Source organism: Passer domesticus, unplaced genomic scaffold, assembly GCF_036417665.1.
Source record: "Passer domesticus isolate bPasDom1 unplaced genomic scaffold, bPasDom1.hap1 HAP1_SCAFFOLD_85, whole genome shotgun sequence".
In the NCBI taxonomy this organism is placed as follows: domain Eukaryota; kingdom Metazoa; phylum Chordata; class Aves; order Passeriformes; family Passeridae; genus Passer; species Passer domesticus.
This window is the reverse complement of record NW_026990182.1, coordinates 167,501-187,683: the sequence shown is the minus strand read 5'-3', so window position 1 is coordinate 187,683 and position 20,183 is coordinate 167,501. Positions and strand designations below refer to the sequence as shown.

Below are 20,183 nucleotides of genomic sequence, written 5' to 3'. Positions count from 1 at the left end.
TTGCTGGAACCTGCAAAGTCAGGTTGTCTGAGCTTGTGAGTGGTACAGCCATGCCCCCTGCACAGCAATCTCTGATGCTATTTCCAGAGTTCATCAGATTCTGGGCAGCTGTGTGCTCTGGCATGGCTCTGTCCGTAGGGAAGAGATGGCATGTGGCCATCGGGAAAGCAGCCCAGATCCCAGGCACACGATTTTCTTTGCACCACGGCCAGGATGTGCAGTTGTTTTGGGTTTGCTGTGGGGTGCAGGAGGAGACAGATGAACAACAGTTTTGGTTGACAGAATGTCCAATCAAAGGCTTGGGCACTTGATTTCAGCCTTGCAGAGAAAGGGCTCAGTGTATACAGGAACTGACCCTTTCAGTGTACTTTGAACAGGTCCTGATTTGGCTCTCTAGTGGGGCCAGAAATGATTGGATACTAAGCATGGGTGTGCATCTGCCCCTCCTCCCCCATTCCTGGCCATGGCATGGGGGCCCTGGAGCAAGTTGGGCAGGCAGAGACCTTGCAGAGAGCAGCAGGGCAGGGAGCTCTGCTGAACTTCCTGAATGGCAGTGAGGCTGAGATGATGGATGTGTGGGAGCTGGAGAGCAGCGAGCATCCCGAGAGCTCAGCAGCAGCATCTGGGCTCCAAGGCTGCTGGGGAAGTGTAGGAGGGAAGGGCAGCAGCAGAAGGAATGAGGGGCTTGAGACAAGCAGGTTTGGACATGCTGCAGAATGGCTTTGTGGGGATTTGGCTGGAGATCAGCACTGGCTGTGAGACACATTAGGGGCAGGGAGAGAAGAGTGATCTAAACCCACTGCCATGGCATCTAAAAGGCCAGGGGAGGCAGTGGCACCCCAGAACACCTTGATGTCAAACATGTGGATGCCAGCTGGGAATGTAGTCGCATTTCCAGGGAAGTGAGAAGGTGGGGAGAGCTCAGAAATGTGGGACATGGTCTCTCCCAGTTCCCTTTGCATTCCCAATCCACAGCCAAGCTGCTGCATCAGTTTGACTTTTCCTACCAGGTCCCAGTTAAGAGCATTGATAAAATTCTTGAGGCATCAAACGGGGCAAGTGTGGATGATTGATCTGAGCACTGTGTTCTACTCTTTCCAGACCTCCTTGCTGTGCTCCACTGGCAGGGAAATGAAGAAGAGACAATTGGGAAAATCTTTAATCCCCCGTCTGTGCAAGGCAGGAATTCCCCCTGTGGGCAGTGCTGCTGGGTCTGTGCACAGCTCTCCAAAGATGGAATTGCAGGAGTCCCAAGAGATGAGGTAAGCCAAGGTGTCTGCTGCTCCAGTGTGCTCTTCACCTCACTCTTCCCATCTCCTGTGGTGATTTGGCACAGTCTCCCATGTATTTAGGCAAACCTCTGAATATTCCGCATTTTGCCCATCCAATGTCAAACCCAAGAGCAATGCCCCAAGAGCAGAGGTGGTGCTGGGGAAGAGGAGGCAGGGCTTCAAAACATGTCAGAATGGGTCCCCTGCTGGACTTGGCTGTTACTTCAGCCAGAGCTTGGCCAGTTCTGTGTGATTCCAGCAACTGAAAGCTTAAGGACAATAAATCATATTTGGGTTTATGTGTTACAATTCATCCTTCGTCACAGTGACCATGCTAAGAAGGTTTGCCTCCTTGCATGGTACACCCATTCTCTCCCTTCTCCTTCTAGCTCCTCATATGTTTTTTTGTCCTCCATTTTCTTCAGGGCAAGACCCAGCAGCAGAAGCCAAGAGAAGACCCCGGAGCATGCAAGTATGTACAGGGCATGTCTGTCCTAAAATGATCATTGGGATCTTGACTCAGAGGTGACACTTGGAAAGCTTGGATAAAACACATTCATTTAAAGATATCTTTATATTAATTTCATTTTCTTGATGGGCTCAGTGGACTCTCCCAGAGCCCAATGACTCGGAGTGTTCTCTGGCAGTGCAGTGAAAATTCCTCCAGTGTGAAATGCTGAGTGGCAGGAGCTGGGGGGATACCTTGGCTCCTGGATGTGCTGTGCAGGAAGAGGAAACATTCTTGCACATGCCTTTTATCGCCCTGCAGCCTTTCTTGTGTCAAAATTAGAGTAGAAAATGAAGGAATTTAGTATGAAATGAGAAATGTTTCCACTCCTTCCTCCTGCTTTTGAAGGAGTAAACCATTCCTTGAGGTAGTTTCTGGTCTGAACCCTTTGAGATTTGATGGAGATTCATGGATTTTTGGTCTGCACTTGGTTATTCCTTGTTTTGCACTGTATGGAATAGGCATACCTCCTATGATGAAAGTCCTTTTGAATTTTCCAGTGAAGGAGAAGGAGACTTCCAAATGGCTGCAGCCTAGGCAGGGTGTGAGTTTGTCATCCTCTGACAGCACAAGGCCAAAGCCACCTGTGGCAGGTTCCCAATGACAAATCTCTTCCCTGGCTGTCTGTGCCTGTGTCAGTGCTGCAGGCTGAGGCTGGGGAGGAGATGACTCCTGCCTTGTTCCTGTCCCTGCCTTGCCTGATCCCAGACAAGTGGAATTATGCCAGACAAAATGCAGTCTCTGGCACCTCTGGGTCATCCACTGCTTTCAAGCTGTAAGCCTCAATGACACTGTTGTTGTTCCTTTGGCATCTCTGGTTGCGTAATGATAGGAGAGATGAGACTTGGAGAAGTAATTCTGCTGATGCAGAAAAAGGGATCAGATCACCTGGTCCCTTTGCTCAGGGTTTGTTCTGCCACATCCTGAGTATGGCACCTTTGGAATAACTCCTTAATTGTGTATATGCAACTGCAATGCTTACTGCAGCTAGGCAGCGGTAGTCCTTAGTAAGTAAATGACATTTTTTCTGGATTAATTCTGGACTATAAATCACTTCTGTCATTCATCCTTTCCGGTCTTTGTTTTGTTACTGACCCAATCATTTAGCAGGGTGATAGAATCCAGTTTTAAGACAGGTATACCTCTCATAGTGCTTGACTGCTACATTTTTTTATCCTCTGTGAAACCATGTGAAGAATCAGTTCTCCTAGTTCTACCAGCTCTGTTGGGGAGTGTTTCAGAATGACCGGCCATCAGCTATTTCTATTAAGGACATTTTGAATTGTCAATATCAGCCAAGATCAAAATTATTTTGAGCTAGGTCATGTTTATTTGGGTTTGGATGTCTCTGCTGAAAAGAAAGCAGAGAATAAACCCCTGGAATGAGGAAGGAGAGCAAAAGTGGAACTTTTGGATGAGCACTTTGTTCCCTGCAAATACAGGATTGCAGAATACTGGGCACATCTAATGAGGAAAGCAAAGCTTCTTTTGCTTCCAACACGTGGTGCCAGAGATTTACAGGAACCTTTGCTTCCATTCCCAGGCCTCTCACTGAGTCAGGCCAAGGAGACAGATCATCCCAGCAGTCCTGGTCTTAGGAGTGACAAGGAGCGGAGGGACAGCTTTGGAAAGGTAAGGGATAAGAACAGGGATGAGCAGACTTCCTTTCCAGTGGCTGTTTAGTGCTTGGCCCAAAATGCCACTGAAAATCATAATCTTCCACTCCTTGGGGGATGGGGATTCTCTTGGGAATGTATTTGACAGCTACATAGCAATTGCTTGGCTATTTCCAGTAGTGCCAAGGTGTCTGGTTTGGAGATGGTGCTAAGGTCACGCCAGAAGCATTCTTTATGTGCAAAGGCTGGTTTAGAGAAGTTCAGAATGGCAGATCATGCTAGACATCAGTGAATGTGGGAGAAGTGCATCCTTGGATGCAGAGAAGCAAAGACTCTAATGTTGAGTGTAAGCAAGGCTGCAAACTAAAATGGGAGAGTTTGCTTTTTCCTGGTTACCTTTGTGGCTGTATCTCACAGCCCTCTCATTCTCATGTTTTCTGCTCATTAACATCAGCATTTGTGCAACTTGTTTTCACAAGACTCCTCCTTTTGGTCTGCTGGCCTCAGAGACCAAGTCCTTCAGAGCTGAGTCCTTCAGAAGCCAGGAAGTGAGAAACAGCTGCAATTCCTGGCCATGAGTGTTAAGCAACAGCCATTGCCCCTCCTTGCTGGTTATTGCACATGGTTTTCATTCTTCTGCCATGGCCTGTAGGAACTGCACTGCCTGCTCACTGTCATGTGAGCTCTTCATCTGTCTTGGAGCACTCCTATGACTTTCATGCTTCAAGCAGGGCTTCCTGACATAGGTTGCAGTTGCAGCAGTGTGAGGTTGTGGCAGTGAAGTGTTCCACCTCACTGTGTGTAATTGCCAAGGTGAGCATGGGAGACATTCCTCTGAAACTATTGGAATGGATATGGAGCTGCATGGAAGACTGTGGCACTCTGTGCACTCTGTGCTCCTGATGAGATGTTGTGTCTGCTTGGTGTGTCTCTGCTTACAGTCTGTGATGTGTTTCCATTGCACCTAGACCCACGCTGAATTGTGCAGGTTGGCTAAAGAGAACTTAGAGCTGAAGAAAATGGAGATTTTGATGGAAGAGATGAAGAGGAGACAAAATGAAAAATCCTTGCAACTTCCTCCAGAGACATTTGAGCCTGGGGATGCAGCTGAAGCAAGTAAGTGGTGGCTACACTTGTAGTGGTCCTTTTTGACCACTTGCTTGCACTTTGCACAATGTTGCAATCAGACTGGGGGGGCTGTTCTGCTTGCATATGAGTAAGAAGCTTGCATTAGGATTTAATTCTGTTTCCTACAGAAAAATAGAGAGACATGAAGTGTCTTGCCCATGGCCTCATTGAGTCAGTAACAGAATATTAGCTTCCCACCTCCACTTGTAAAGTCTTTCAGAGTAGAAAATTCTGTCTTGCAAAGTACACTGGGACTTCAGACTCTCTCCTGGAGAGCAGCCTCCAGGGAAGGTGAGGCCAAAAGGATGCTTTTCAACCAGGCTGCAACCTGGAAGGAACTAAATTCCATTCCTTCTGATGAAAACACCAGAGATCCTTCTCCTGCTGCTCCCTGCTGAGGAGCTGGCACTGTAGAGCTGTGCTGAAGCCCCAGGCAGTGCTTGTGTTGTAGCCCCAGGAGCAAGCAGCATTCCCAACTGAATCCTGGCAGAGGGGCTCAGCCTGCAGGGCCGTGAGCGCTGCCCGAGGGCGGCAGCGGGGCCCTCAGGGGCAGCACTCAGCCCAAGGGCATCACACCAGGCTATCTGCACTTTGGTAACTTCCCTGCCTGCCTCTGGAACAGGAGAACAAAAGCAAAGCAATACTGGGTTTTCCTTGTTTCTTGGGAGAAACGTCACTGCAGTTTGCTTTTAAACTAGAAGAGGGCAGATTTACATTAGATATTACGGATAATTTTTTCTTAAATGAAGGGGATGAAAAGCTGGCAGGATTTGCCAAAGGAAGCTGTTGTTGGTCTATCCTTGAAGGTGTTCAGGGCCAGTTTACGTAGGGCTCTAACAAACCTGATCTAGACAACGTCCCTGCTCACAGGGGTTGGACTAGATGGTGGTTAAAGGTGCCTTCCAGCCCAAACTTCTCTGGGATTCTGTGATCACTGTCCCATGTTAGTGTGCCATTGTTATACTTGAAGTTCTTTGGGACAACAAAGAATGTTACCCAGCTCTAGCAACTTCTCTGGCCTTTTTCATCGTCACCCTGTCCAGAACTCACCACTTACAGGCTCCTCTTTGGTCCCTGCAGGCTTCAGCCTACCACCTATCAATGGCACAGTTTCCAGTGTACAGAGAAAAGACCCTGGTAGCGCCATGAAGAAAACGGTCGTGAGAAAGCAGGACACGGTGCCCTTACAGCCCAGTACGCCCACCCTCCCTGGAGATGGCAGCTTCCCACGCAGCTCCTCGGGTAAGCCTGCTCCATGGCAGCATTTTCCTGCAGGGGTTTGTCCTTGCAAAAGGAGCACGAACTGCCTCCTGCCTCAGCCAGCACAGCTGGGATCTTGGGTCCATAGTCTGTAATGAGAATGAACAGCAAATCTACTTTGGAGTTACTCCAGCTTGGTAGTCTAGAATATTTGAAGTCAATGGAAACAGAGGCACTGTCAGGTGTGAAGGGTCAGGTGTGGCTGTTCCCTGGTTGTTGCTCCCTGGGGATTGAGCTGGGCCCAGCAGGGCTGGGTTCTTCAGGCTTGGCTTGGTGCTGTCACGAGGCAGCTGCAGGTCTCTCCTCAGGGACTTGCCAAGAGCCCCTGTCCTCAGGGCTGTGGAAAATCAGTGTGCTGAGACAAGAGGGGCACCTGAGGGGTTCCCTGCTGGGCTGGCCAGTCCTGCTGTTGGCACTGCCTGGCAGGGAGTGGGAGCTCTGCGGCCTCAGGAACCTGCCGCTGGCTGTGGCACCTGTGGCACTTGGAGCTGGGGCTGTGGGGCAATTGTCAGGTTTAGCCTGGAGCTGTGCTCAGCTGGGGAGGCTGAGAGAAAGCAGGGAGCCCCAGGATCCAGAGAGCAGGGAAGTCTCTGCCCCAGTGGCAGTGTGTGCCACAGGGAACCCTGGCTGGGAGATGGGCTGCAGGCCGCTCCATGGCGGGTGCCTTGCCCGGGCCTGCAGCGCCCATGGCCGACCCTGTCCTTGCAGAGACCTCGCAGACAGCCACTGGTGCCCAGCGCCAAGAGGAGCCGCTCCGTGGGCACAGGCAGAAGGACAGAGCCTTTTCGGACCCACAGCAGGCCTTGCAGGAGGCACTGTCCTTGCTGGGCAGCGACGACTGGTAAGAAAGGCCCCATCACTCTGTGTCTCTCTTGGCATTAAGGTCGGTCAGAAGTGTGTCTTGCTGGTGCCTCTGAGCCCCGAGAGCCCAGAGGGCCAAAGGGCACTGCTGAAACCACTGTGGAGCTGTGAGAGGATAAAGATGGAGAGCAGCCTTTTCTTGGCCTTGCTCTGCAGCACTGCTCCAACTGCAGCAGGTCCATGCTGTTTCCTGGCTTTGGCTGCTGCTCCATGGAGCTTCAAAGGAAATGCTGAGGGAAGAGAGAAAGCTGTGGGACGAGATGCTTTGCTGGCTGAAGGCAGAAGCAGGATGGCAGCAGTTTTGAGTGTAGAGATTTGGGTGCCTTGGGCCACTGGCCCAGTGGGACTGAGTAAGATTCCTCTCTGCTCCCACTGCTGACAGCAATGGCAGGGACTCCTGCATGTGAGTCCCAGAAGGTGCTCCAGGCAGCTCCTCTTTTTGAGAAATGGACTGAGTTGTGCCTTCAGGTCCCTCTGCCTGCCATTACTCCTGAAGGGCTCATGGCAGAAGAGAAGGAAAGAGAAATAAAATCCTCTGGGAATCTTGCACTTTTGCAATTCAACTTTTCCTTCTCAAGGAATCATACGGGCTTGAGATATTTTGTCAATACTCACAATGTGTCCCAAAACTCTACACAGACAGAAGGAGGCCCAGAGGTGATACCCTTCCAAATGTTAGGTGATATTGGTTGTCTTTTTGATGTCTGGGTTAGCATCCACTCACTGGTGGATGCTTCATTCTCACAGGGATAAGCATGAAAAATTAGCCACGTTGCATCTCCTTGTGCAGTCTCCTTTGCTGTGCCCTTTCTCTTCTGCTTTCTCTTCCCCATTTCTCTTTGATGCCCTGGGAGGTGCAGAGAGCTTCTGCAGGTGTGGGGGTCCAGATGACACTCAGGGGTGCCCGTGGGATCAGTTGCCAACCCTGGCTGCAGCTCTGATGCCTCACACACCTTCCTGTAGCTGAGGGCCTGCACAAAGCAAGTGCTGAGAGATGGAGTTGTTTGCCCCTTTTCAATAACACTTTGCTGTTGTGGGCGTTGTTTTAGGTCGGAGTGTTCTGGGAAAAGCCAGAGTTTTAACAGTTCTTGCCCAGGGGTGGAATCTTAATCTTCTGGGGCATCCTGCTACTTTTTTGGGGAACGTGTGAGGTGGAGTGGGTGACACACAGGCCTCAATTGTAGAGTGGAAACTCAGCTCCAGAGTGCCAGTGCAGACTCTCAGTGCTGAACTGCCTGCTGGGGCTGCTAAAGAAGGAAAATGTCCCAGTAACAGCCCAATGGGACTGTGTCTCAGGGACAGGTACGGGGAGGTGACAAGAACCAGCAGCATGGCCTGGCCTCACAGCTTCTAGGAAGCAGTGATGACAGAGGGACTTCATAGCAGAGATTTTCAGAAAGGTCACAAATGAAGACTCTGAAAGCCCTCTCTTTGCCTCTTGGATTTGTGTATGCTTTTGACAGCCACAACATCCTGTGGCAATGTGTTCCACGATTTCATTAAATACTCCTTGAAAAGCACCTGCCATGCTTTGACTGAGCTGCCAGCCTGGTGATTTCAGAGGGTGCTGCCAAGGGTAGAGAGAAAAATCAGTCTTTTTTGTACTTGCCTTTCAGGGAACAGAAGAAGAAGGGACTCTTGAACATCACACTGCTGGCTGAGTCCCATTCAGAAGTCCTGCTCTGTCGACTTCGTGAGATTTGCTTGGCAGTTACCAGTGAGGTGAGAACATTGCTCTGAATTGTCCCCCATACTTGATACACAGCTTGTAGAGTAGAATATGTGCTTGTTCATCTCCATGTGTGCTCAGGGACTGCCTTCATTTCTGGTTTTAGACCTTCTATTTCTAATGTCTGTCAGCTATCTGTAGGATCTGTGTGTACATGTAGCTGTATTTACTGGCAGGTCGGGTATCTGACACTTGTCTGTGAGTGAGGTACCATTATAATGCAAGGCAGAAAAGAGACACTAATGACATGATATACCAGAGTCCCAATCTCTGCTCAAGCTGTAATTGAACACTGCAAATGAGTCTGTAGACCTGAGCCTGTTTTCTGTTTTCTGCCTGGCTGCTTCAGCTATAGGTGTTGCTTTTTTGAACAGGAGCATCTGAATGTTTTATCTTTATGCCTTGTGCCTTTATGGTTTGAAAGCAGCCCTTCCTATATTTTGCTTCTATGTTTTTCAAATAAAAGGGCCTAAAATCAAAGCAGTAGACATTATAGAAGGGTTAAGTGGAACACTTTAGTAAAGCCTATTTTTCATGCCTGCAGTAAGCAGGGGTGTGGCCAGAAATTGGTGCCAGAGTAAGTGCCTTTCTGTGCTTGGGCTCTTCTGCTCCTACTGTGCTTTTATACACAGTAGGACGTGTTGCGATTTCCTGGGAGTCTTGTCTAAGGAAACTGGTTTTCTTTTCAAGGTGATGCTTATGTTTCCCCTCATGACTTCCCCAGGTGACCAACCTCCGGTCCAACGTGTCCTGCTCTGCAATTGTCACTCTGGGAGAGCTCTTTGCGATCTTGGGGAAGGACATGGACTCCGAGGTGGATCAGATTGCTGCAGTCCTTCTCCACATGTTGCGGAACTCCCCAGAGTTTATTCAGAAGGCAGCCTGTCAGAGCCTGGGGATGATGGTAGAGAACGTGACTCCTACACGAGCAATGACTGCTCTCATGGACAATGGAGTCAAGTAGGTTCTTCTTCTTTCTGTGATATTCTTGACCTTCTAGTGTGTGGGTGAGGGAAGGGATGACAGAGAGAACAGGAATGGTGGAAGGGGAGGGCCCTGTATCCTGCATCTCCTGTGGACTCAGTGACTTGATTCTCTGATCAACCTAATTTCTCCTTTCTGAGAAATAAGGAGGGTACTTGCTGGGGCATGGAGCACATCAGGGAGAATGTGCTGGGTGTGGCATAGCCTGCACAGCAGGTGCAGCTCCTGCCAAAAGGAGTCTTGTGTGACTGTCCTGGCCTTAGAGCTCTGCTTTCTATTCAAACTGATGTTTCATGTTAGCCCTGAGATGATGGAGCACTTTCCAGGCACCCTCACCGGCTGAGTGCCATGGGACAGCTGAAGCAAATAATGCCTTAAGTGTTGGTGCTGGGCCTGATAGTTTCCAAGAGACGGTCTCTAGAATAGGACAAGCTGCTAAACTGACTGCCACCCTTTCCTCAGCTTTGGAATATGGTAAAGCACTCAGACGTATCCCTTGCCAAGCTTTACAAAAGAAACAGGCTGCATTGCTGGGTATTCCTCAACTTCACGGCCCACGGCGTGTTTTCTCTGCATTTGTGTTTTCCCAGGGGTCTGCAGATTTGGGGATGAATGGGTGGAAAGAGCCTCATCCTGCTGCAGCTCTGGGTAGTGGGTGCCCTCTGATGGGTCAGCACGAATTATCCTTAATTTCTAAATAATTCATATGTAATCTATTACTTTAATCTTTCTCCAAGTAAACTTCGGGAAAGAAATTGAGCATCCGATAGTGCAGGGAGACTGAATGCTTCCCTTTTCCATGCAGACAGCCCTTCTGTACAATGCTAACTTTGTGTTTATCTGAGGACAGAACCTTCTACAGGTGTCTGCAGCTGCAGGGAGAAGCCAGGCTCCTTCCCCCAGCACGGACAGGGAGCAGGCTGTGGCCAAGGCCTGTGCTGCTGCTGCTCCTTCTCCCTGTGTCCCAGGGTTTGCTCTCTCCTTCCCAGGAGCCGCTACGTCCCTGCGCGGAAGTGTACGGCCGAACTCCTCCTGTCCTTGATGGAGAAAATGGGAGTCACGAAGCTTGCAGGCACACCCATGGCTGAGAGGCTGGCACAGGTGGCAGGGACACTTGCTCAGGACAGTCACAAGGACACGAGGTAATGATCTTCTTTCACCTCCTAAAACAGGAAAACCGTTTTGTGTTTGGCTTTAAGCTAAAACCAGAAAGAGTGGAAACTCAAGGCAATAATAAGTGACCTCACAGTGTGGCTAAGGGGCACAGAATCATGGAATATGCAGAGTTGGAGGGAACCCATGTGGGTCATGCAGTCCAGCTCCTGGCCATGTGCAGGACAGCCCAAGAGTCACTCCATGTGCCTGAGAGCATTGTCCAAACGCTTCTTGAGCTCTGTCAGGCTTGGTGCTGTGACCACTGCTCTGGGTTGTCTGGGGACATGACTGTACTGGTAACCTGAGGTTGGCAGCAAGGAGCATTGCCAACTTCCTGTGACACTTGAAAGATTCTTTACTGAGATCACAAGAGCTCTGATTAGCCAGTCCAACAGTTTTGTTTGGCCTTAGGTGCACAAGAGAAAGCCAAAGTGTTGGCTAATGTTCATCATTGAAGGATCCCAAACATCTGTTTCTCATTAACTTAAGACTTCCCTAGAAATATTTTAGAGGTCTTTAGCCAATGTATTCAGTCTTTCTAAACCTCTTCTGCAGATTTCTAGAGTGCTATTATCTGTGGCTCAGTGACCTCCACATTTCTTCTTGAAGAAAATTGTGGTTTCCTAGTGGCAAAATCACCCCAAGCCACCAAAATCCCCTTCCTTTGATGATGAAATTCCCATTAATAGCTGCCAAGAACACCAGAGCAACTAACTGCCCATGTGCATAAAGATAGTATAGAATAATCAAAAGCAAGGATGAGGTGTTTTGTCCTGGCTTCCCTGCCAGTTAAAGGAAGGAAAATGGATGTGCAAGGGCAGCAGAACACTGCTAATAGGCTCTGACAACAAAGCAGATGTGTTTCCCTTGTTGCCTGGGATCCTTTGATCCCACAGAAGCACGCCCCCAGTTTCAGAGAGAAATGGTATTTTTCTGTTGGCCCACATTCTCCTCTTGCCTCTTGTGTTCAGCTGACAGCACTGTGCAGTGTCAAGTGAGGTAAATCTCCCTCTTTGCTGAGTCTAGGTAACGCCTTCTCATGCAAACATTGCACCCGATGAGTTTAAGGCATCAGCCTCTTCTGTTAACACTCTTCCTTTGTTAAATTTTCTTTTGTTTCCTTCCGTCCTTCCTTAGGCATTATGGACAGGAGATGGTGAAGATGTTGCTTAATAATCAAAAATTTAAAAAGCTTTTGGAACAATCTCTTTCAACGCATGACCTGGAAGATATCCTGAAGAGAATTAAGAAGAAAGTAAGTGCTTGGCAGGACAAATGTCTCCTTTGTGCAAGTATTGCCACTGCTAATAGGAGATCAAATATACCCAATGTGTCTGTATCTCATTCCTCTTTTGCTGAATCATTTTATTCCTGAAAATGAGCTGTTAATCCTCAGCGTGTTCTTCTGCAGACCACAGAGGAACTGTATTCTTAGGGGAAAAGTGGGGTTTTGAATACTTTGAATATGGGTCACAAAGAGGAAAGGGAGAGAGGAGAAAATGGGTTTATATTCATGTGTAAGCCCCCACAGCACTCTCCCTACCCTGCCCTCAGTAAAGCAATTAAGTGACAATAGTGCTTCTGAACATAACAGAGTCTTTGCAAAAGAGACTCTAAGTCTCTTAGTAGTACCAAGAAAATTTCCAAATATACAAAAGATGTCCAAGTCAATCCTAGTTACTACAATTATTGTCTGTCTTTTAGGAATACTGCCCTGCTGTCAAGCCCTGTGGAGCTGGAAGAAGCTTGGTAAATTCAGCAGCATCCAGTGGAAAATAATTTCTTTGATTGGGAGGGATTTTATTCTTTTTATCTACATTACAGAAGGGAGTGTTTCTTTATGCAGGGGCAGGGAGAATAAGTGTTGAACCAAATCAACTTCCAACACAATGGGCCCACCCCCAAAGAGTCCAGTTCTTTCTGCTGCTTCCTTTAAGACCACTCATTGCCTACCAGTTTGCATAATTCCCATTTATGGTCAAAACTAATAAATTTGGGATTTTAGACAGCAGCTCAGTATGGTAGCACCCATAACCTGCCTTGGGCTACCAAAAACAAAGAGTTGGCATCACTGAATCTCTGGTCTGTTTATTTCTGTAAGTTAGGAAATGTTTCCCTAGGCCTTGGTAGCAGTGATCCTGGTTCTAACTGGTGTTTTAAAGAGGGAATTTCCTAGTTCTATTCTAAAGATTGATGGGGTTTCTCTGTGTCTCTGTAGGGGATGGAAAACAACAAGGCTGAACTCCCACCTGTGCAGGAGCCGGTGAAGAAGAGGAATGATGGCTCCCAGAAGCCCCAGGCCACATCACCTCCTAGCAAACGGTACTGAGCACTTTTGCCAGATGTGACAAAGCCCATGAAAAACTTCACATGCCTCTTCCTCAGGCACATCTTTCTGATGGAAATGACCAGTGCCAAAGATTGTTTCCTTTCCCTACAAATGCTCTAGGATAAAAAATATCTATTTCTGCATTGTGTTGAACACAGTTTCTCTGGAGGGCTTTCCACAAATACTGGGCGACAAAAAGTCACCCATTGCTTGCAGTTCAGATGATCCAGTGCAGTGGCAAGGGCAGGGCTGTGGAGGCTGGGAGAGAGGGCCAAGTCTCTGCTGCCTGACTTGAGACAAGTAAATTCAACCAGGGTTTTTTTTCATCCAAGTGGAGTCCTTTTTAGATGGGTGTTTTAATGAGAAGTCCCAGTCTAGAGGCAGGATGCCATTCCTCAAACAAGCAGTTCCCTTCCATGAGGTTTGGTCTAGCTGATTGTTGGTTTTCTTACCCTCAAACAGCAGTACCAAGTTTGAGTAGTAAGGACCAAGACAATTCCTAAGCCATTTTGGTCAACAGGTATCTCAAGGTGGACTTTTTGTCTTGCGATTCCTGTCCTTCCTACAGTTTGCTTGATGGACAGCGTGTTTGGTTTCTTTCGCCCTGTGCTGCAATCAGCATTTAAGACAGGAATTTGGTCCTTGCTGTCTCTTCATGCCAGTGGCAGAGCTACTTGTACTGTTCTCCTCTGACAACAGAGGGGATTTATTTAGCTCTGTCATGCTCAGCGGTGGCAAGAAAGTGACCACATGCCTCAGTAGCATACCCAGCATCTTCCCATTCTCATGGAAGAGACAGGTTGATCCAAGAGGATTATTCCCAGTGGGTTTGTTACGCTGTGCATCTAGTTTCTAGGGAAGCAAATGAAATGTGAGCGTAGTTCTGGGATGTCTGATTTCTGTTTTTCTCTCTGTTACTGATTTTCTGGATCATTTAGCTATGCCCCTGTTCATCTGTTCAGATGCATCTGAGCTACTTTTGCAGATTGTCATGCCTGGTTGTAGAGACACTTCTCCAGAGTGATGAGTTTCCTTATTGTAAGACACACACATCCCGTATGAGGAGGCATTTAAACTTGGAAGCAGTGTCTCTCTTTCCCCACAAAGCAACGTGGCCTGTGTGTCTTAGAAGCCATCTGAAGATAGATCAGATGCATCTCATCCTTGGTTTTCCTGCGTGAGCACTGGGAGAATGTGACTTGCAGATTGTTTCCCATAATGATTGTCATGAGGTCCACGTTGTTCTTCACTTCAGAGCCTCATGATTTTCTAGCTTGAAATCACATCATTAGGAAAGCTCCCCAAGATGTTTGGCTCACAATTAACTGAAGGGATTATCAGAAACAGATCCTAATTTGATTTTATTTTCCAGGGCAAAGTCTGCCACTGGTGGACGCCGCCTACGCCGTGCAAGAGCCCAGGTCACATTACCTGCATCTGTGGAAGAAAGGGAGCTGCTCCAGAAGCTTTACCATCTCCTGGAAGCCAAGGCGTTCCAGACACGGATGGAAGGAGTGGCACTCCTCCTAGACCTGTCCAAAACCAGACCCCAGCTCATCTCCACTAACATTGTCCAAGTATGTAGGATACCTTCATTGCTCCTTTCATTTAGCTCCTTTCCCAAGCCTGCAGAAGTAAATTCAATTCAGTGTGTCTTGGCACTATATCCTGGCTGTTTGGGACAGACTGGCCCTTCTTATCCAGACAAATTAATTGAGCTCCAGGCTTCAGGACAAGTTATTTCAGTCCAGCTGTATTTGTCTGGCAGGTGCCTATTGCTGCTGTTCATCAGATGATGGCAGAATTTTCTGCTGGTGTAACCTCTGCTGTCTCCTACTCCCAGTTGGGTTAAGTGGAGGGAATTGAGCAATTATTTTCTAGAGAAAAAATGGGTTTGCATGGGGAAGAGAAGTATCAGGCTGGGTTGGTTTAAACAAAATGTTTTTAAAAGGATACTTCTGTGAACTCCATCTTGTCTTGCACAGGTAAAACTCATTTCCATCCTCGTCCCTATTCCTCTTGGTAAAGATGGTGCTCACCCTTCTTGGGGGGCCTTTTTTTCTCTTTGGAAAGGAAGAAAACAAATAAGGACAGATCCATCCCTTCTCCTCCCAGTAGCTGCTTTTCCCCTTTTTCCAGAAAAGTGTGCCTGATAATGTGGCTGTCAAGGGACTGAACCTGCTGGAATGAGAGCTGTACAGCACATTATATTTCACAAGTCCACCTGTTAGTCAGAGCAATGGTCTGGATCCTGGAAGAGTTGATCTGAGCCCTGCCCTTCTCCAGACACAGGTTCTGAGACAGAGAAAATAAAACTTAGATCTCCTCCAGCCATAGTTTAGGCAAAATCATAGCTGCCCTCAATACTTGAGGCAACTGTATAAAAAAATGGGCATTGTAAACATCTGCTTCCATACTTGTAAAGCAAAGGTAGTCTTTTGAATTAATAAATGGAATTGATTTAATGATTTATAGGTGGAGAGAAACACCATAGGAACTTTTCTGTCCCCACCCAAACCTCTTAAAAACAGATGAAAATCTTTCAAGCAGCATGAGGTTGTGCAACCATTCCAGTGAGTGGCCCACAGGAAAACAGTGAAAATGTGCAAGCAAGGGCTGACCTGAGAGAAAGGATCACTTTCATCTTTTAGATTCCTGAGTGCTCATTTCTACATCGCCTCTTCAAAAAAGGTCATTTTAATCAAGCTTTCATGTTGTTTGTTCTCTTCACAGATTTTTGATTATTTTGGCCTGAGAATCTGTGACACACATAAGAAAGTGAAGCAGAAGGCGCTGGAGGCGCTGGCAGAAATCATAGGACTGCTGCAGGATGCCATGAACCCGTTGATGATCCGTTTGGTTGAAGGCATAACAAAGAACCTAAACTCAAAGGATCCCGGGGTTCATGCTGCAGCTATGACGGCACTGGACCAATCTGTTGTGCATTTAGGTAAGGCTGAGCTCTGGCATGGACTCTCCTCACCTGTGTCTCTGTCTCTCCGACACAAGAGAACGCTGAGTGCCTTGGTAGCTGTTGCTGTCTGTGGAATGCTCCAGCTGACACCCACCAGAAGCTGTGCAGGTGCAGTCCTTATGCACCATCCCCAACTGGCTGGAATGTGCAGCAGCATTTCCCAACAGTCCCAGGAGCCCTTGGCTCTGTGCTGCTGGTCTGAAGAGCAAGTCCTGGACTAGAGCTTTGCTGCAATTCAGAGGCAAAGGGGTTTTGGAGTTTGCTTGGGCCCCGTCTGACTTGCCAAATGAACAGCTTTGCTGTAGGCATGAAGGGACACCGGCCCATCAGAGCTTCTGCACAGCAGCCACCTGGAAGGCTCTACATTATAGGCAGTAGCTGCCTGTTTTCCACCTTTCTTCTTTGTCTTCTTTTTTCAAAGGGGACCATAGGATTCATCAAGTTCATTTCTTTATAACACATGGGTCAAAATCCATCTGTCAATGATGCCTTGTTCCACACGTTGTTTTGCATGGGACAAGAAGGAAATGGCAAATACCTATAGAGGCAAGGGCAGCTGTAAATTTTTCTGCCACACAGATTGATGTCGGGTCTGAAAATGCCACATGGGAATATGGCTGAACAATGGAGTGTTGAAGAGTCAGGTCTTCAAGGGGAGTTTCCACTTTCTCCACCTCAGCTGCTCTGCGAAGTCATGGACTGCCTCAGTGCCTTTCTGTGTCCCAAGTATAGGCTTCTTCCTTTTGGCTCTGGGATGCAGAACCTTTTAATTGCTTCCATGTGACTGAACTCTCGAGGACCCTGATGTGAAATGTTTTAACATAGCTCCTGATAGAGCAGACAACTTTGGATTTACAAATGTGAAAGGAGAGCTTTTCTTTTGGCATTTTAAACACTGACAAGTAGGCTGGAAGGAAAGAAGAAAAGGATTCAAAAATCAGCAGAAATGGACTTTATTGTATAAAATGGGGTTGCCCCTGCCCTTTCCCTCACCACTGTTCTCTCTCCTATGCCCTCAGAAGAGTGAATAGAAACGTGTGTTTCACTTGTAGATGAAGTATCACTGATGAAAGAGCTCTGCCACCAATGGAGACGACTGAGTGGCCAAGCTCTGCTGGATGTCACGGAGCGTATCACAGGTACGGCCTCCCCTTCTAAGCCAAGAGGTCTCCGAGGGAGTATTTACAGGGAATGCCAGCGAACAGACAGTAGAGTAGCTCCTCCACATCAGGAGGTGCTGAGCTCTCACTGGGGCCCTTCTCAAGTCCCATAGTGGCCAATGCCTTTAATTGCATTTAAACTCAAATGAAGTCCCATTTTTGAATGGGTACCATAACCCTTTTCCTGCTTAGCCAAATTGGTTTTGGGTACTTTCAGGAGCTTTTTCAATGTTGATGACTGCTGGTGGATTAACAGCATAGAGGAAATGAAGTTTCTTCCACCACAGAATAGTAAATGGCTACTACATAACAGTTTGCCTGATCAGGAAACAAGACTGGTCTCCTGAGCATTTCAGGTTTTGATCTTTCAGCCAAATCTGCCATGCAAGGAGCCTGTTGGTAGTCACTTTTTGTCTGTGTTTGATATAGTTCAGTTCAGAAAATGAGCAGAGAGCAGATTCCAGAGGCAATGTGAGAAAACCCTCGTGTTTTGGATAAATTTCAGTCCCCTGTGTAGCTTTTTTCTGTCTCTATGCCCCTATTTCAGTGCACGTTGTAAGAAGAAATGCTATTAACATTGGGAGGGAAAATGTCATTAAAATGTGGAGATGCTCAAGTGCCGGGGCAAATGCCAGGGCAATGGGTCTGGGTAATTCTCCAAGACACCCTGAGGTTTCTTGGAGGTTTGAAACAGCTCTTTGTTGGAAGCCACAAAAGCATTCTGCCAAAGACACCAGCTAGTCTCTGGTGGTTCTCATCCAGCTGTCAAGTAGCAGCCATCTCTGGTGGGCTGGAGTTTTGAAGTGTGTTCTAATACTGCCCTTTGCTGTGTGCCACGGAGCAAAGGGGAGAGCCAGATTAGACTTTTGGCCCTTGACATCAAAGTTTCAAAAATGGAATCATTGCTTTTATTAGAAATCTCTCAATTGTCTCTCTAGGGTGCATTTCCAAATCTTCTACGTGGGTTTAGACAACTTGTTAATGGAAATAGAAGGCAATTTGACGTTTCATTCATTGTTCATGCAGAAAGAAATTGTGCAATAATTGAGTAAAGGTACAAAGTCTGCCACAGGTACAAGGCTCTGGTTGGAGATATTAGTCCCGAGGGGTTGGTGGTTGTGTTTCAAGGATGATCAGCGGCTTTGCCCATTTCTGGGTCACGGGGCTGTGTGTGCTGTTTCACTGATCTTGGCCCGAGAGGCTTCCAAGAAGCAAGAGCAGAGGTAGATCCCTGTTTGCATGGAGGCTGGTGGGTAAGCAGCTGTGTCTCTCTCCCGGCAGTGCTTGTGGAATGGGCTCATGCCAGGAGCCCTGAAGCGGTCGAGCGCTACGCCCTGCCCGTGCTCTGGTCCTGCCTGGAGAACAAGGCGCTGCCTGTGCGAAGCGCCAACGTCTGCGCTGTGGTCACCAAGCTGGCCTGTGCCCTATGTGAGGCACTGGGCAGCCAGATCATTAAGTTTGCTGACAGCACACCTCCACACGTGCAGGAAAACCTCAACAGCCTTCTGGGCTGGTAACGGTTTGATGTTCTCCAGAAAGCGGACAAGTTTCTGAGCTGGACACCACGGGACGTGACTTTTCAGCTGTGCCAGAAATGACAAAATACTAAGGAAGGGTGTGGATCTGCCCCCACTCTGTTATCACCATTGCCCTTCCTAGTCATGACATGGGGGGCCAGAAGCAACAGCAGACTGATGACAAGGTGAAGATGAAGTATGGATCAGCCTCAAGTGAACCCAGACTGAGGAAAAGGTGAAGACTAAGCATGGATCAGCCTGAAGCAACTGCAGACAGAGGACAAGATGAAGACCAAGCATGGATCTGCCTCACACAGAGGTGAGGTGGGAGCTGGGCCACTCTCTGTTGGGGGGAAGGGTCTTGTGGCAGCCCAGAGAGGCTGTGCACATTGGCAGGGAACATTGGCTTGAATTACACAATGGCTGTGCACATTGTGCCCTGCATGTGCCCTGCAATGAGCTGTGCTGCTGGCAGTGCCCTGTGGAGCTGTAGGGCTGCTCAGCTGTGGGGCAGGGAGAGCAGCAGCAGGGTGCATGTGCAGCTGAGCCATGGCTGGAGAGCACAGGGCTCTGGGCTCCCTGCTGTCCCAGGGCAGCCCAGAGGCCAGGCTGTTCCTGTGGCAGCTCTGTGGAAGTGGGGCAGGGTTTTCCCCCTGGTCTGCTTCAAGCTGCAGCCAGCAGGAGCATGTTTCCCTGTGCAGCTCTTCAGAAATTTCCAAGGAATCTGTCCCATGAAATACGGAGCTTCAGATGCTTTAGGTTTGCATTCCAGGCTCTGTTAAACTTTGTGTCTCCACAGATACGACTGGCTACAGTCTTTCCAAGAAGTTTTCTCTGGACATTTCTGATATTCCCTTACCAAGAAAGTCCTTGCCTCCAGTCCAGAAATGCTCTTTCTTCCAAGATCAGGAAGAAGCTGCCAACTGTCCAAAGAATGTTTCAAGAATAGGATTTAGGCTTTAGGATTATCAAGAATAGGATTCATTAAGAATAGGATTCATCAAGAAAAGTATTCATCAACAATAGGATTCATCAAGAATAGGATTCATCAACTATAGGATTCATCAACAATAGGAGTTAGGATTTTGGAATAGGTTTAGGCTTCATAGTTGCAGATGTATCTATGTTCTGATAGTTTTGAATAAATGTGTTTGATTGTATATTTAAATTTTGATGACATATTTTAATTGTATATATTTTATTTTGATGATTTAAAACAACCTAAATGAATCAATTAAATTTAAATAAACCAAAAGAAGAATGTGACACCAGGATCTCCTGGAGATTATGGGAGTGCAGTGTCTCACCACATCCTTTCTTCACTGGGCCTCTCTTCTTCCTCTTTTGCCATGTTTTCTTTGTGTCACTTGTGCTGCTGTTTTTAACTTGTCATGACAACAGGGCCACACATTGACATGTTTGGGGGACAATGGATCCAAAAGATCCTGTATGGTCAAAAGTTTTCTACCTAGATGAGTTCTGTGCTCACCAAAGGCCTGAGCAAAGAAACAAAGAGAAGTGTGCCCAAATGCCAAAGCTTTGCTCCTTTGCAATCTTGCACAGAGCTGGCTCACAGGTGTCTTCAATCACATTTTCATAGGTAAGAAGAGGTCGTGTATTTCACTGGGAAACGATGCACTGCTTTGGAAAAGTCATCTGTATATAGATTTACCCAGGCCAGCAGTCCAACT

The 20,183-nt window shown here is 47.7% G+C and overlaps 1 protein-coding gene across 2 annotated transcripts in view; it reads left to right on the top strand.

Moving 5' to 3' along the window:
• Positions 1-19,660, top strand: part of LOC135293197 (TOG array regulator of axonemal microtubules protein 2-like) — a 32,418-nt gene extending 12,758 nt beyond the window's left edge. The window contains exons 12-28 of one of the 2 annotated variants that reach the window (XM_064407183.1): positions 1,102-1,262; positions 1,697-1,743; positions 3,323-3,411; positions 4,364-4,511; positions 5,604-5,765; positions 6,492-6,624; positions 8,261-8,366; positions 9,098-9,333; positions 10,347-10,499; positions 11,650-11,767; positions 12,217-12,261; positions 12,731-12,834; positions 14,214-14,418; positions 15,575-15,791; positions 16,868-16,954; positions 18,257-18,811; positions 19,292-19,660. In XM_064407183.1, the coding sequence (XP_064263253.1) occupies positions 1,102-1,262; positions 1,697-1,743; positions 3,323-3,411; positions 4,364-4,511; positions 5,604-5,765; positions 6,492-6,624; positions 8,261-8,366; positions 9,098-9,333; positions 10,347-10,499; positions 11,650-11,767; positions 12,217-12,261; positions 12,731-12,834; positions 14,214-14,418; positions 15,575-15,791; positions 16,868-16,954; positions 18,257-18,492 (2,247 nt within the window). In that variant the 3' untranslated portion in view covers positions 18,493-18,811; positions 19,292-19,660. The remainder of the gene's footprint in view (positions 1-1,101; positions 1,263-1,696; positions 1,744-3,322; positions 3,412-4,363; positions 4,512-5,603; positions 5,766-6,491; positions 6,625-8,260; positions 8,367-9,097; positions 9,334-10,346; positions 10,500-11,649; positions 11,768-12,216; positions 12,262-12,730; positions 12,835-14,213; positions 14,419-15,574; positions 15,792-16,867; positions 16,955-18,256; positions 18,812-19,291) is intronic. The other variant, XM_064407184.1, reaches the window with a different exon arrangement.
• Positions 19,661-20,183: the final 523 nt, after the last annotated feature.